Here is a 13,629-nt window from a genome sequence, read left to right on the forward strand (position 1 = left end):
ATCTGTATACACAGATTATTATAGCAGCAGGAAAGTCCTGGTATTTAAGGGACCCTAGCAAGGCTAGGTTTATAGGTAGAAGCTACAGCCTTGATTTCAATATGCACACAGTTGAGCTAAATCAAGAATCAGTGACTGACTCCTGAAAACACACACAGTAAAGCCCCTTGGTAAGATCAAGGGAGCCTTTTCAAGGCCTGCTAAATAGCAGATCTCTTGTGTGATGCTCAGGTTTTTATTCCTCTGCTGTCTGGAGGAATGGCTCTGGTAACTTTGTCAGCAGCTGAAGAACTGAACAGAAAAAAGTTACTCTAAAATATAAAGAGTGATGGTGTGTGTGTTCTGATTTCATCCCATGCAGAAGGAAGAAGTTGATCAACAGTGAGCAGTCCTGCGCAGCATGGCTAAGCCGGACTCAGGACTGTTCTCTGCTGCTAGGGCACTAGCTTCAGGACTCAAGTACTCCCCTGCCAGGGTGGGCAAGGAACACCCCCTCAGTGCAGTGGCTGTGGGATGGGTTACAGCACAGGGCTACGGGGATTTTTACTGCATATCTGAAACAAAAAGGCAAGCCTCGCCACACAGCTTCCCTCCCAGAAGACGGGCCTGCAACTGGGCTGGAGCTCCCCAGTGGGTGCTCTGGGGAGATGGACTCCGGGAGCAGGAAACCGGACTGGGCCCGGGCGCTTCAAGGGCAGCTGGGGACGGGGAGCGGTCGGGGAGTTTTTTGGAAGAAGCTGCTGGCTCTCCATTCCCCCTCTGCCGCCAAAACCCGCTCCACGTCCTCCAAGCCGCCCGCCGGCCTGGCCCACGGGCAGCGCTCCCCTGCCGCCCTCCGGGCAGGTGTCCCGGGGCCGAGGCGGGGGGGCGGTACAGCAACCCCCGCCGTCCCGGGGTCCTACCCTCCTGCCCCACGGCTTGTGGGCCGAGTCCCCCTGCCGCAGCACACCCGTGGGCGCGGACGGGGCGGGGAGAAACCCGACCCCCGCCGGCGGGGCAGGGAGAGGGGCTGCCGCTGCGCGGGAGGAGGCGGCGCGGCCGAGCGACTCCCCCATCCGGAGTGGACACCCCCACCCCGGGCTGTGGCGAGACCGCCCGGCCCGGCCCGGCGGTGGCAGAGGCTGAGGCAGAGACAGTGCAGGGCGCAGGCTGCCGCCCGCCCGGGACGGGACTGGGCGGGGCGGGGCGGGGGCGCGTCGCTGCCCTCTCGCCGGGCGGGGCGGGGGAGCGAGGCGGGAAAGCGGCGCCGGGCGCCCGTCTGCCTCCGGCCGGCCGGAGCCATGCGGAGCGGCGGGAGGGCGAGGGGGGCCGCGGGCTGGGCCGCCCCGCTGCTCCTGCTGTGGCAGTGCCTGCCGACGGTGCGGCCCTACAACCTGGACACCCAGCACCCGCTGCTCTTCCGGGGGGGCAACGGGACCTTCTTCGGGTACTCGGTCCTCCTGCACCGCCACGGCGGGGAGAGATGGTGAGTCCCCGGCCGGGCCGCCCCCCGCGGGCACCCGTTCCGCCCGTCGCGCCTTCTCCCGGCCCCTCACGCTGCCGTCTCTGCCCCGCAGGCTCCTGGCGGGCGCCCCTCGGGCCAGCTGGCCCGCCAACACCTCGGTGGCCAACCCTGGGGCCATTTTCCGGTGCCGGATCGGGAGCAACCCCCGCGGGGAGTGCGAGCAGCTCCAGCTGGGTGAGTCGGCGGCGGGGGGCGGGCGGGGGGAGCCCGGCGCTGGGCGGCGGCGGGGCCGGGCCGGGCCGGTTCGGTCCGTGCCTGCGCGCCCCGCGGCTCCTCTGCCGCCGCCTTCGAGGCGACCGGCTGCGGGCGGTTCCCCCGGGGTCCTTCCCGGATCGAACCGGCGTTTAAATCGCGCTGACGGGCAACACGGGCCTAAGAGCAGCGACGGTGGCACCTTTTTTTTTTTTTTTTTTTTTTTTTTTCTTCTCTCTCCTGTAGACGGAAAGAAACGCACCGAAACTTCATTTAGAGAAGTCGTGTGTGACAGCTCCCCTTCCCGCAGCTTTCGTTCGCACCTCTCAGCACCCAGTTCAAAAGCTTCGTGAGAGTTTCGGTCCGTCTCGTAATTCTCAGCAGAAAGCTAACTCAGCTCTCAGAGCAGAGAGCGAGTGTAATCAGCTCGGAGATGGGGGAGTGGAAATACATGACTAAGCCGGCTTTTTCTCTCTAAAGCCTTCTCTTCGTAGAAGCCACCCTAAAGTAACACAGAACCCCAGACATCATGCAGCCAGGTTCTCTCTGCTTGCAGATTTGTTGAAAAATTGAGTTTTAGGGGAACAAAGCTATTTTTTACCCAACCAATTTTTCCAGCTCCTGCATTTAACCTAACGCCTCCCTATCTCCCCAGTTCCTATGCTTGGCCGATGTAACTGAATGCACTTATCCAACTTCCAAGTGTTAAAAAGGAGAACACTTTGCAGTGGGTTATTGTGTGAATTGCTTTGGGCTCTGTTCTTGCCCCCCTTGCATACTGTGCCGTACATTCTATCCCTACGCAATGCATAGGAAGCTTCCTGAACTTTCCATCCTGCTGTGACCGAGACCATCCGATCCGTTAAAACTATGAACTTGCCGCCCAGTAAGGATAAGAAGCGCGGGAAAATGTTTTCAAAATATTTGAAACCAATGAAAGTGATAGCGCACCATGAACTGGTGGGCTTTCAGGACAGAACACAGCATTCTGTGACAAAACTGTTAATTATTTCTCTACACATCTATGCATAACACTTAGAACTGTCAGATTCTATCTATTTTTTTCCTACAGATAAAGAGTTACTGTTTGTAACTAAGCTACAAAAAGCTAGGATACTTCAGTGGTGCTTTACTTGTAGCCACGTAAGGAAAAGGCAAAAGAAAAAGCAGTTGCTTATAGAAAGAACTGCAATTAAACTTCCAGCCCCGGTAGTTTGGTTTGTTTGTTTGTTTGTTTTTTTTTTCTTTTAGTAGTTTCATTCCAATATTAGACATATTGAAAAATGGGATATAACATAGAGCTTATTTCTCCAACTGCTCGTTTGTAAGAGGAGGCTTGCAAAAGTTAAAGTAGTTAACTAAAGTGGTGAAATAACATATGCTAAGAGTCAATAAACCCCTACTCCTGGATTGGAGGCAAAAATAGTCCTTCACTGCGTGGGGGAAGGAAAGGAGGAGAAGGGTAGAAAGTTTCAGGTTCTTTGAAAAATACATAGCTCTGCAGTACTTCTTGACTTACTCATTTAGCCAGTGAGAAACAAAAGCTCTAATGAAGTAACTTGATGGGCTTTCCCTCAGTAGCTTAGGGGATTCTAAACAAAATGATGCGACATGTGAATGAAAATGTTTATGTGGTTCCAAACACTTAATTTAACACAGCTTCTATTCCTGTGTTTAGAGGCCACAGGTTACACAGTGGTTTACTATCCTGTCCTGCACTTTTATAAACAGAGATAGCACAAGAGATTTTTGCAAAATATTGGTTTCCCTTAGTGCTAGATGTCATCTTTATGTCACGAAGGTATCTCTACAGTATTTCTGAAGTTAAATAGATACAGAAAAGAAGTGCTCTGTTGTAAAACAGGTCAATGAGGTCAGTGAAGAAGCCAAAGGCGGTTGTGTTGCATGGGATGTAAATGAAGAAGGATAGTATCTGAGGTTTGTTAAGCCTCTGCCATCCTGCTGAGCGGTCACGGAAATACACAAGGGAACTTGCAATTGCAAAGCTGAACTTAATTATCTCTTGTCTAACTCATTCAGGCTGTCAGCAACTTTTGGACATAATGGTTTTATCAATGCTGCGTCTTTCAGTCAATGACCTCCTCGTTCTTCTGCTTGGATACTTGCCAGTGACAAGTTTGGGTTCTGATTTCATAGAATAGGGTAATTTCCTTTGAAAAATGTGCCCGGATATATTACAGTGCTGGGGCAGGCAACTTGAAAAATAGCTATTTCTATCTTCCTCTTAAATACTTCAATTTACTCTTCTTTCTGTAAAAAAGTCTTTGAGGTAGTAAGTTTCTAATTATGAGTCATAGAAATGTAGAGGTGACAACAGGCAATAGAAGTGAATTTTTCCAAAGGTTGGGCCTCTGTAATAAATGGATATGATTTACTTAGAAATATAAATATGTTAAAACACTTTGTTGCTGTTTTTCACTAAAGTAGCCTTGCAACTAGCATAACTAATTAATGAAGGATTCATGCACAATTAGGAAGCATTTGATCACAGAGAAATGCTGTTGTATTTTTTATGTCACATGTTCCTATCTGCTTCCTCAGTAGAGAAAGAGTTTCTGGGAAGAGTCGTGTGCTGCAGTCATCCCAGCATCTGGAAATAACTCATCCAGGCATACTTTAGAGAATGTTAATGTTGTTCAAGGTGTTGCAGGGACCTGGGCTGGTTTAAGAGCCAAGAGGAGCCATGAGATACACTAGCAAATCTTTGTCTTCCCAGCCCCTCACCGGCACTTGTGTATCTCTCTCTGATTGCTGAATAGAGGAGTAATGCTTTGGGAGTTTCTTTTCTAGTTCTAGTAATTCTGCCAATGATGTCAATATTTTAGACTGCTGATTTATTTGTATTTGGAGTATTTTTGAACAATGACTTCTGTTAGATGCAGAGGCTTGTAATCAAGCTTTAGACACAAATACAAAATATATGTTTGTTATTTGGAGCACTAAGTGTCCATCTTCTAGTCTTCCAGTCTTTTGAATTTCAGAATTTTGCCTATGTCAATTTGAGGTAGTCATATATTGTTGCAGAGGAACTTGCATAAAGTTCTTTAGACCTGTTGTTTGGACTTGCAAAACATTACAGAAATTCTTCAGCAAAATTGTTCTCAGGTTTGAAATAATGATTCATTGTCAAAAAATACAGGAAACAATTTACAAAAGTTGCCATCCAGTCTAAAAAAAAAAGAAGTTTTAGCTGTGAATTTACACAGTAAATTCAGTGCATATTGTTTAACATAAAGCCAGAAAGCCCTCCACCCTTGAAGTCCCTGCTACAATTAACCTATGAACAAATTGCCCTCTAGCTCCCCCAGCTGAATCATTACAATGGAAGAGTGAGCAGTTAATGGTTTTCCCCAAAAGGCTGACCTGTGTTTCTTCAACTTTGTTTTCAGTAAGTTTTGCCTTTCGTAGTTTGACTTTTTGATCTCACTTGCATTGCTCGTACAATGCCATTGATCTCCTTTGAAATAGCCATACTATTCCAAGGAAGACAGGATCTTTCTGGACCTGGGTTGGTTACAGAGTTACAGAAACAGCTGGCACTTAGCTAAAACGTTTTGGGTAGAAGTCATTTGAGGGATAAGAACTATCAAATTGTGAAAAGATAAAAGATTGCCCTGGATTAATGAAAAGAGTCTGATGAGGCCCTGACATCTAGGAGCAGGGTATCAGAAGGCTGCTTGTCTTTGTGGTAGACTTCATGGTTTTAATCAATTAGCAATAGGACCGGAGGAGTTCTGGGAAGATAGAAAGGATCATGGGGGGCTGCTGGGCATGGAAAGCACTGGAGCAAGTTGTACAAAACTGGTTTCTCAGATGACATTGCAAACATCTGTATTAGAGTCTTCAAGGCCAAAGCTAGAGGTGGCTTTATAAGTTGTGACCTTATTTATATGCGATTGTGCTGTTTCTGTAGATGCGTGCAGCGGGGATTATAGCAAAAGTGTATCTTCCAGCTGTGTAATGTACACAGGCTGGGCAATTACTTATCTCTCAGTGACTTTATGACAGCGTGTGCTCCTTTTCCCTGAGGCAACCAAGCTGCCGTGTCCTCTTGAGTTTATGCAGTGCTGCTCTGTTGCTTGTGCAGAATGTAGCATTTTCTCTTCTCATTTGATAAAGCTTTTATAATGTCATACCCTGAGCAGGGGCTTATCGTGGTGTCTGGGTTGTTAAGCTCACCTTTCTTTCGCCCACAAAGGCCTATCATTTTTGAGGTGGTTGAATACTTGCCAGTCAGAGAAAGAGAGGAGACATAAGACAGCAGGTCAGCAGGGGGCCAGAGAGAGCCTGCATCAAGAACATAGGCTGGAGCCAAGGAAAAGGGGAATACAGTCCAATGAGCATAAAGGAATGGCAGTGTTTTTTCTTGTTATAGACCTCTGAAATAGTCACAGGAATGAAGCACTGAGACGAGTGAAACTTCCTCTTAACTCTCATGTCATCATTATCTGGTCTTGTTTGTCTTACTGATATAAAGTCTCAGAAAGCCTCTTGAGATCTAAATTTATGACACTGGTCTTTTTCCATTTCCTTCAAAAATCCACATACGCTATAAAGCAAGTCCCAGGTAAGTCATCGTCATAAGAGGACAGAAAGCATCACTAGACAGGAGTTACCAAAAGTGTCTTTTGTGATTTAAAGGAGGAATAATTCTTATATGCGGGAGTGTAATGGAATTTTGCTTTCTGAGGAGATTTCAATCAGATTAATACTCTCTGTAATTCATGCAAACTATGGAAATGTCTCCCTTAGGAAGTAAGGAGTTCTGTGTGACATAACTGCAAAAGTAAATTCCAAAACTAGATTCCAAACTCGTCTCTGAAAAATATTCAGTACGTGGAAGTTCATGTTGCTGACATTAGCCAAGTAGGAGAATTTGGAAGCTTATTCGTTCAATCTCAGTAACTGACACCCTGCAGAAAAATTAACTTATTTTTAGTAGATTTTTAAAGTAACACATTTTACTTTGTGCTTGTCTTGTAATAAGAGCCCACATTGCTAATTATTGTTCCTCAGGTGACTCATAGGAGTTATTAAATTACAGTAACATGAAATCTCTTGGCAAAGAGAATTGAATGTGATATTACTGTGAGTGCTAAGGTCAGTTTCTGTTTATTTGGATTTTGCATACTATTTCCTTGATGTTTGAGGGAAAGGCACATAGGGAAGGAAGTGGTAAAGAAGAGATGAAGGAGGGTCAGATGCCTATTGACCCTGTGAAGGGTGTTATTTTTGGAAGAAGGTAGAGGACAGTTGTGGTGCGCAGGGTGTGATGACTACTCTGCAGTATGGTGAGGGGTTCCAGACTGCACTACTCTGATCTCTACGTTGGAGCAGGGAGAAAGCATGATATTTGGAAAAAGAAATGGAGAGGTAGTACAAAAGTAGAAGAAATCAAGGCTAGGCCTGTCACAAACAGTAGGGAACAAGCTCTGAAGTAAGGATGGTGGTTGGGTTTTATTCCTACAAATGCCTCTTCATACTTAATCAATATTGTACAGTTGTATGTCTTGTAAAAGGAATTCAACAAGTTCACTAAATTAGGAGTGTATTTACTTAAACTCGCTAATGCCTTGGATAGTAATAAATTTCAGCTCTGGTGTGAGTGCGGTTTGGGGTGGGGGGTTCATTTTTTTTTTTCCCCTGTCAGACAGTGTCCCCATCAGCACTGGTATTCTGCCATCCCCATTGGCGCCCTCTCCTGGGTAACTAAACCCCTTAAACCTCCAAAGTTTTGGGTTCACCAGTAACTGCATTGAATCTGGGAAAGTCTTAAAAATTATGCGGAAGAGCTTGTTCAAATTACATGATGTGTTTCCTTATTTGATAAGAAGTTTTTTCATAAACTGTGTCATGTCGATGCATATAAAATACTGGTTCAGTAATTTGGCTAATGCTTATTCATACAAACATCTTACAAAGCTTGCTTTATATAACTTGGAATACTTCTAAATGTGTAGCTTCTCCTTACCATGGTACCACTACTACTTTCTAGAAGGAAGCAAATATTTGCTAACTTTTCTCCTTTGGGGGGAGGGGTTAGAATAAATTTCACTGTTCTCTAAGGTTTTAAAAATTAACTCTCCTGAAGAACAAAACCCAAAGAGCTAGTGCTAAATAATTGCAACAATGCAAGGAGTACACAGGACATGCATACACAGTGATCTGACATCCCCGGTAGAGATTGCCGTTACACACCCTTTGTTTAATAACCATTTGCAGTAGAAACCATTTTAAGGTTTGCTACCAATAGACACGTAGTGGGAGACATGCTTGCTAAAGTTTTGGTAGCACTCACGGGTATTACTTTACGAAGTTTTAGGCTGAAGAACGCTTGCAAAGACAGCCCTTCATCAGATTGAGTGTAATGTCACTTTCTATCTTAATAACGATGGCAAAGCCAGTCCTCACTGCCAACCTATCCTGTTCAGAACCAGTATGCTCCCTTGGGCTACGTGCAATCGTACCTTTGTTCGGGAAGAAAGCGAGAAGTCTACGCAGCCTGTGTGAGACAGAGACGGAGGTCAGAGCCACCAAACCTGAGTTACTGCAGTCTCCCTGCAGCGTTCTTGGGTGCGCCTGTTACCCACCACGGAGCCCTTCAGCTTTTCCCCTGCTCAGAGTGTTGGTCTTTGTGTCCTAGGCAACCCCAGAGGAGAGCCCTGTGGGAAGACTTGTTTGGAAGAGCGTGATAATCAGTGGCTGGGTGTCAGCTTATCGAGGCAGCCAAAAGAAAACGGATCTATCGTTGTATGTATTAACCACTGGAGCTGCGTGTCTGTTTGTCAGACTCCTTTCTTACGCTTCTGTGTCAAACATCATGTTTGTCTTTTATCTGTAGGCCTGTGGACATAGATGGAAAAATATCTTTTACATGAAAAATGAACACAAACTCCCATATGGTATTTGTTTTGCCATCTCTTCTGATTTACGAACTGAACTGAGCAGGAGAATATGCCCATGCTATATAGGTAAGCAGAATGCTTGGGTCCCTTGTAGGGAAGGGTAAGATGTGTAATTGCATGGTGCAGAGTTTGTGAAGAGCCTGTGTTGCTCTGAGCAGGCCTTCTCAGCCAAAGGTTTGAAGATTGAGTGCTGATGATAAGAGCCTAACTTACGATGTAAATTAGTTAACAAGGTGCTCATCGCTACAAAGAAAAGCTGGTTTCAACAGGCAGAAAAAAAATAGTTTAAAAAGGGCATCGGAATACCTGCTCCTTGGACTGGACCGGAAGGATGTGTGGTTCTCAGAAATAAGCTAGTAGAGGACATCCTCCCTTCCTTCTTTTACACTGTCATTTGCTTGCTCTGCTCAGGAGAGTGCCGAGCAGCAGTAATACCTGCAAGTGATTGTTGCCACCTGCTCCTTTGCCTCTGATACAGATCTGCTGTGGTTCCCTGACACAGTGTGTGTCCCTGTTCTTTACTTGCCTCCTGCAAGGCCGCTGCTCTGGCGTGAGACCTTCAGTGGTCCTTCCTCAGAGGACTTCAGGAACAGAGTAAGAGTCAAGACCTGAAGCTGTCAGACAAGTCCATCCCTGCCTTCCCTTCCATACCTACCTCCCATCCAGGAGAACAGTCTCGTGACCCTGCCCCTTGCCAGTGCAAGGAGGAGCTGACAATCTGGCCTTTCTGTGCAGGCCGATAGAGTAGTGCCATCAAATATCCCAGTGCTGGCTTCTAAGACTGTCACAAGCATTTGGTGAAGTTAAGCTTTTCTCTTCAGTGACTTTTTAAGTGAACAAATCTATGATTGGATGAGATGAAGGGAACCTTGATGGGAGCAATTAGCAAAGGAAAGCAGAAAAACAGAGCTGAGGCAGTTGGATGTAAAGACAACTGCTAAGGATGATAGATACCAGTATGTCTAAGATAGCTTAACATAAGCCCTTCAGAGCATCAGTGGAGCATCAGGGCAACTCCTATCAAGATACATAAGCCTGTCAATCAGATTATGCCTCAGTTATACAGAGTGGAAGAGAAGAGCGAAGCTTATGTAGCTCTGCTGCTCAAACTATTTGTGTTATTTCATTCATGGAACAATTTAAAAATGCAAGTATGAGCTTTAACGTCACAAGATTTTGAAGGCAGCTCTGATCAAGTCATACATGCTGCTTTGAGTCTGTTACAATACTATATTGAAGCTAAAGGCTATATGGTGGAAACCGGTGGTTTTAGTTTTATTACAGAACTGAAAACTAACGTTGTTTTAGGTGTTTTTTTTTTAACTTGTCTCAACTTCAGTTGAAAACCCAGTAACGAATTCTTAAACTACATGCTGCTTATCCTTTTTAATATTTCTTGCCCATTCCCAGATCACGTGCGAAAGTTTGGAGAAAACCATGGCTCATGCCAGGCTGGAATGTCTAGTTTTTACATTGGGGTGTGTATCCTCTCTCTCTCTCTCTGTACACACTTAGTTATATGTATACATACGTAAAAGTATATATATAAATGCAAACATTAACAGTGTCTTTTATTGTGGGAGGGAAAAAACAGACTTTTCTCATTTCTTTTTAATTGAATCTTGATAAGACTTGCATGATAATTCCCAACTAATACTTTTACTTTTTATTCCCAAGAATACTTTTACGCCTTACTAAATCCAAACAGTTTGTGTTATTTAATCTCCATTTCACCCTAAGATTATGATTTCTAAAAAACTCTTTTGAGAAGAGACTATACTGTTCATTGCTCTCTTAAGTTGTTCACAGCTCAGTTTTTAATAACCGTATTTTTAGAAAGTCTGAAAATGTTGTCTGTGATGTAGTAGTAATCCCCCAGTACTGAGCCGGATGCTTCTCCAGTAGCATTTCATTGAATTCACAGGAGATCTAAAGAAAAGCATTTCACTTGTTTCGCTTATTTTCATGAATATCATAATATGAATACTGTATACATATCATAATATGAATAACATGGCTTTGTTTTATTTTTCTTCTAGGACTTAATTATAATGGGAGCCCCTGGATCATTTTATTGGACTGGTTCTGTTTTTGTATACAATACAACTGCAAATACAATCCATGCTTATACCGATTCAAATAACCAAGTGAAATTTGGCAGTTATCTAGGTACTTAAAAATATTTAATACTTCACAAAAATGTAAACCAAAGAATTAGCTAAGCAGGTGTTCTTGAAGTGAGTGCACAGTGTTTTTCAGTGCTTCCTTTGTTAATCCCAGAAGTGATGGTTCTAACGATGTGTTCTGATTTTGTTAAATACTATTTAATTATAAGGTTTCCTCTCTTTTCTTTTTACATGGAAACTTCTCGAACATTGGATTTCTGTTTCTAGCATCTCTCCACTGAGTTTCTATCATTCCTTGATTTAGAAGGTAGAGATATGCTTCTGATTAGCAATGGTTTGCACTTCACTGTTAAGTCTGAAATGGTGCCAAGGGCTTTCATAGCAAAAGACATAATGGTTTCACATATAACAGAAATATGAAAGTTTGTTACAGTGAAAGCTGCAAGGAAACAAGTCTTAACTCCATTGTCAATAAGGGGAAGTATGCTGTGACCTTAAGAGACAGACTTCACTCCAATCATGATTTTTTTTATTCCAACCATATCTTGGTCTGGATACATGGGAAGGCAAACCTTGTCTACAAATGTCAGATATCCAGATCACTGTGGTAAGCCAGTAACATTTCTGACCTTTCATATGACAAATTAAAAACTTCAGGGAATATTTGCTCCAGCTTTCCAGTTACAATCAGCAGAAATAATACTGCACCTGCTTGAGGAAAAAAAGCTCATTCCAGATTTCTGCTCCCACAAGTATAAGCATGAGAATTTCTGTAACAAATGAGTCAAATCATTGATAGTCAAAAACTAGATACAGAGAAACGGGTAAAAGCTTGCATGGGGAGGGTGCAGGGAAGGCCTTCTCACACATGTGTGGTCTCTCCTAGTTCCCTTGGCCACCCAGGACCTGAAATCAGCTGGAGTTTGCTTCACAAATACATCTCCAGTGACCTGGTACAACTGTCACAGCCAGCATGCTGGCTTGGCAGAGCCATGTGTCCTCTAAACTTGCCCTTTCTACAGGAAAGTGAAGAGAGGGACCATTACCTCATCTGTGTGTCTCTACAGTAGTGGCTGTGACAAACCTTGTATTTTGCATTGTTCCATGCTACTTAAGCCTCCACTTCGTTCCCTCATAATAGCACATAATGTGGTTGAAAGAGTGTAGAGGTACCTTCCTTCCCTCTGCCTCTGTTCTGTCACTTCTTTAAATCTTTTAAGGTTAATTCTGCTACCAAAGATTTATTTTTTTAAGTCTGAGTTTGCTTCTCCCTTAAATAATAAACAAAAATATCCTTACTAAGTGGTAGAAGTATATTGTGACCAGAGTGTAATTCAAGCACGTGACTGGACATAACTATCTACTTATACTATCTCCTTCTGGCAGGGACTGAGAAGTTGGCTTCTTTCTTTACATTCTTCATTAAACTGTCAAAGAGTAACAATTAACAAATTAGAGATTGCAGGAAGAGTGTGTAAAAGTATTGTAATATTTTCAGTAAGTTAGAATTAAAAAAGCTGTTTAAGTACCAGACAATTAAAAGAAAGAAGGAAGTAAGAATCTGGTAATTAATAACTTTTGGTAGTATTTCCTTGACTACTTCAGAATATCTTGGAGATTAATAACTGACATCTTTAAAAAGAATAAGATAAGTCAGTGTTTCAAATCAGCTGGGCCTAAAGAAAGAATAACCTTAGACACTTAAGCTGCCTTAAAGAAATCACAAAGTAATAGTTTCTTTTAGGAATCTGAGAATGGCAAATGACATTTCAGAAAACTGAAAAACTGTAGTAATGGTAAAAAGCAGAGGATTCTGGGATTAGAAAGAAAATTTCATTTGACTGTGCCTTTTAATTTGAAGGGTCAATTATGTGGTGTGTTCTGTCCCATCCCCCCCAACCATTGTATTACCACAATAAAAATGGGGACTGATTACTGTACTACCTTTGGGTGTGTTTGGCTTTTGGGGTTTTTTGTTGTTTTGTGTTTGCTTGGGGGTTTTTGTGTTTGTTTTGGTTTGTTTTTTTTTTTTTAAATTCATTAGAATTACCAATGTTTACACTTCAGCAAAACCAAAATAACTAGAAAATAAAGGTCAGAGGAGGTAAATGAAGGTTCATCCACTTAAGCTTAATTTTTTGTTGAATAAGTAAAAACTAGGTGTTGACCTTTAAATGATAAATTGCCTTGTTCACCTCTTGGCTTAAAATAAGAAAAGAAAAAGCTGGCTTAATGAGAATTTGAATTCTAGGCAGTTATCTTCACACATGAAGGACTTAAGGCTTCTCATCTGATCCAAGATGATTTTTCCATTTTTTCTGCATGCTGTGAAAATCAGCAGTCATCCAGTAAATGCAAGAGTAGAAGAATATGTTAACTGTCTTCCCTGTTTTAATTTAGCCATAAAGTATTCTGGAAGGAGTACGAATGACACGTGTAGTTACAGATTAAGGTGTTAGCCTTCAGTTTGCAATTCTGTAGCTGGATGTCTGCACCAAAATGTGGTCCTATTTGTTAAAATCTGTCTCCACATAAAGCAGTGCTTTGTTACATAGATTCATTTGCAAAAGCTGATGCAATGTTTTCTTGTTACCTAATCAAGCTTTTGCTCCAGTTTGTTCCCGGTATTTTCATACATGTATATCCACAGTGCTCTATCTGTGTGTATGTATATGTGCACATGCATGTAATTAGCACTACATTTAATTTTTCTGCAGTCCAGTTACAATAGTGAAAGAGTAACAACTGAATCAAGTGTTTCCACATTGCACTGCATGGACTCACTGAACAATTGCAGAGTGTGCTTTAACAGAAGGTGTTTGCAATTTATTTTATTGGCTTTTAAAGTGTGGCAGATAATTGAGTTCCTGGGAAGAAATTA

At 43.2% G+C, this 13,629-nt stretch overlaps 1 protein-coding gene across 1 annotated transcript in view; it reads left to right on the forward strand.

The window, feature by feature from the left end:
* The first annotated feature begins 1,235 nt into the window (after positions 1 to 1,235).
* Positions 1,236 to 13,629, forward strand: part of ITGA4 (integrin subunit alpha 4) — a 38,816-nt gene continuing 26,422 nt past the window's right edge. The window contains exons 1-6 of the mRNA XM_042783905.1: positions 1,236 to 1,465; positions 1,557 to 1,678; positions 8,361 to 8,467; positions 8,559 to 8,688; positions 10,033 to 10,100; positions 10,662 to 10,791. Coding sequence (XP_042639839.1) covers positions 1,281 to 1,465; positions 1,557 to 1,678; positions 8,361 to 8,467; positions 8,559 to 8,688; positions 10,033 to 10,100; positions 10,662 to 10,791 — 742 coding nt within the window. The 5' untranslated portion in view covers positions 1,236 to 1,280. The remainder of the gene's footprint in view (positions 1,466 to 1,556; positions 1,679 to 8,360; positions 8,468 to 8,558; positions 8,689 to 10,032; positions 10,101 to 10,661; positions 10,792 to 13,629) is intronic.

This window comes from Tyto alba, unplaced genomic scaffold (assembly GCF_018691265.1).
Source record: "Tyto alba isolate M040663 unplaced genomic scaffold, T.alba_DEE_v4.0 Super-Scaffold_7, whole genome shotgun sequence".
NCBI lineage: Eukaryota > Metazoa > Chordata > Aves > Strigiformes > Tytonidae > Tyto > Tyto alba.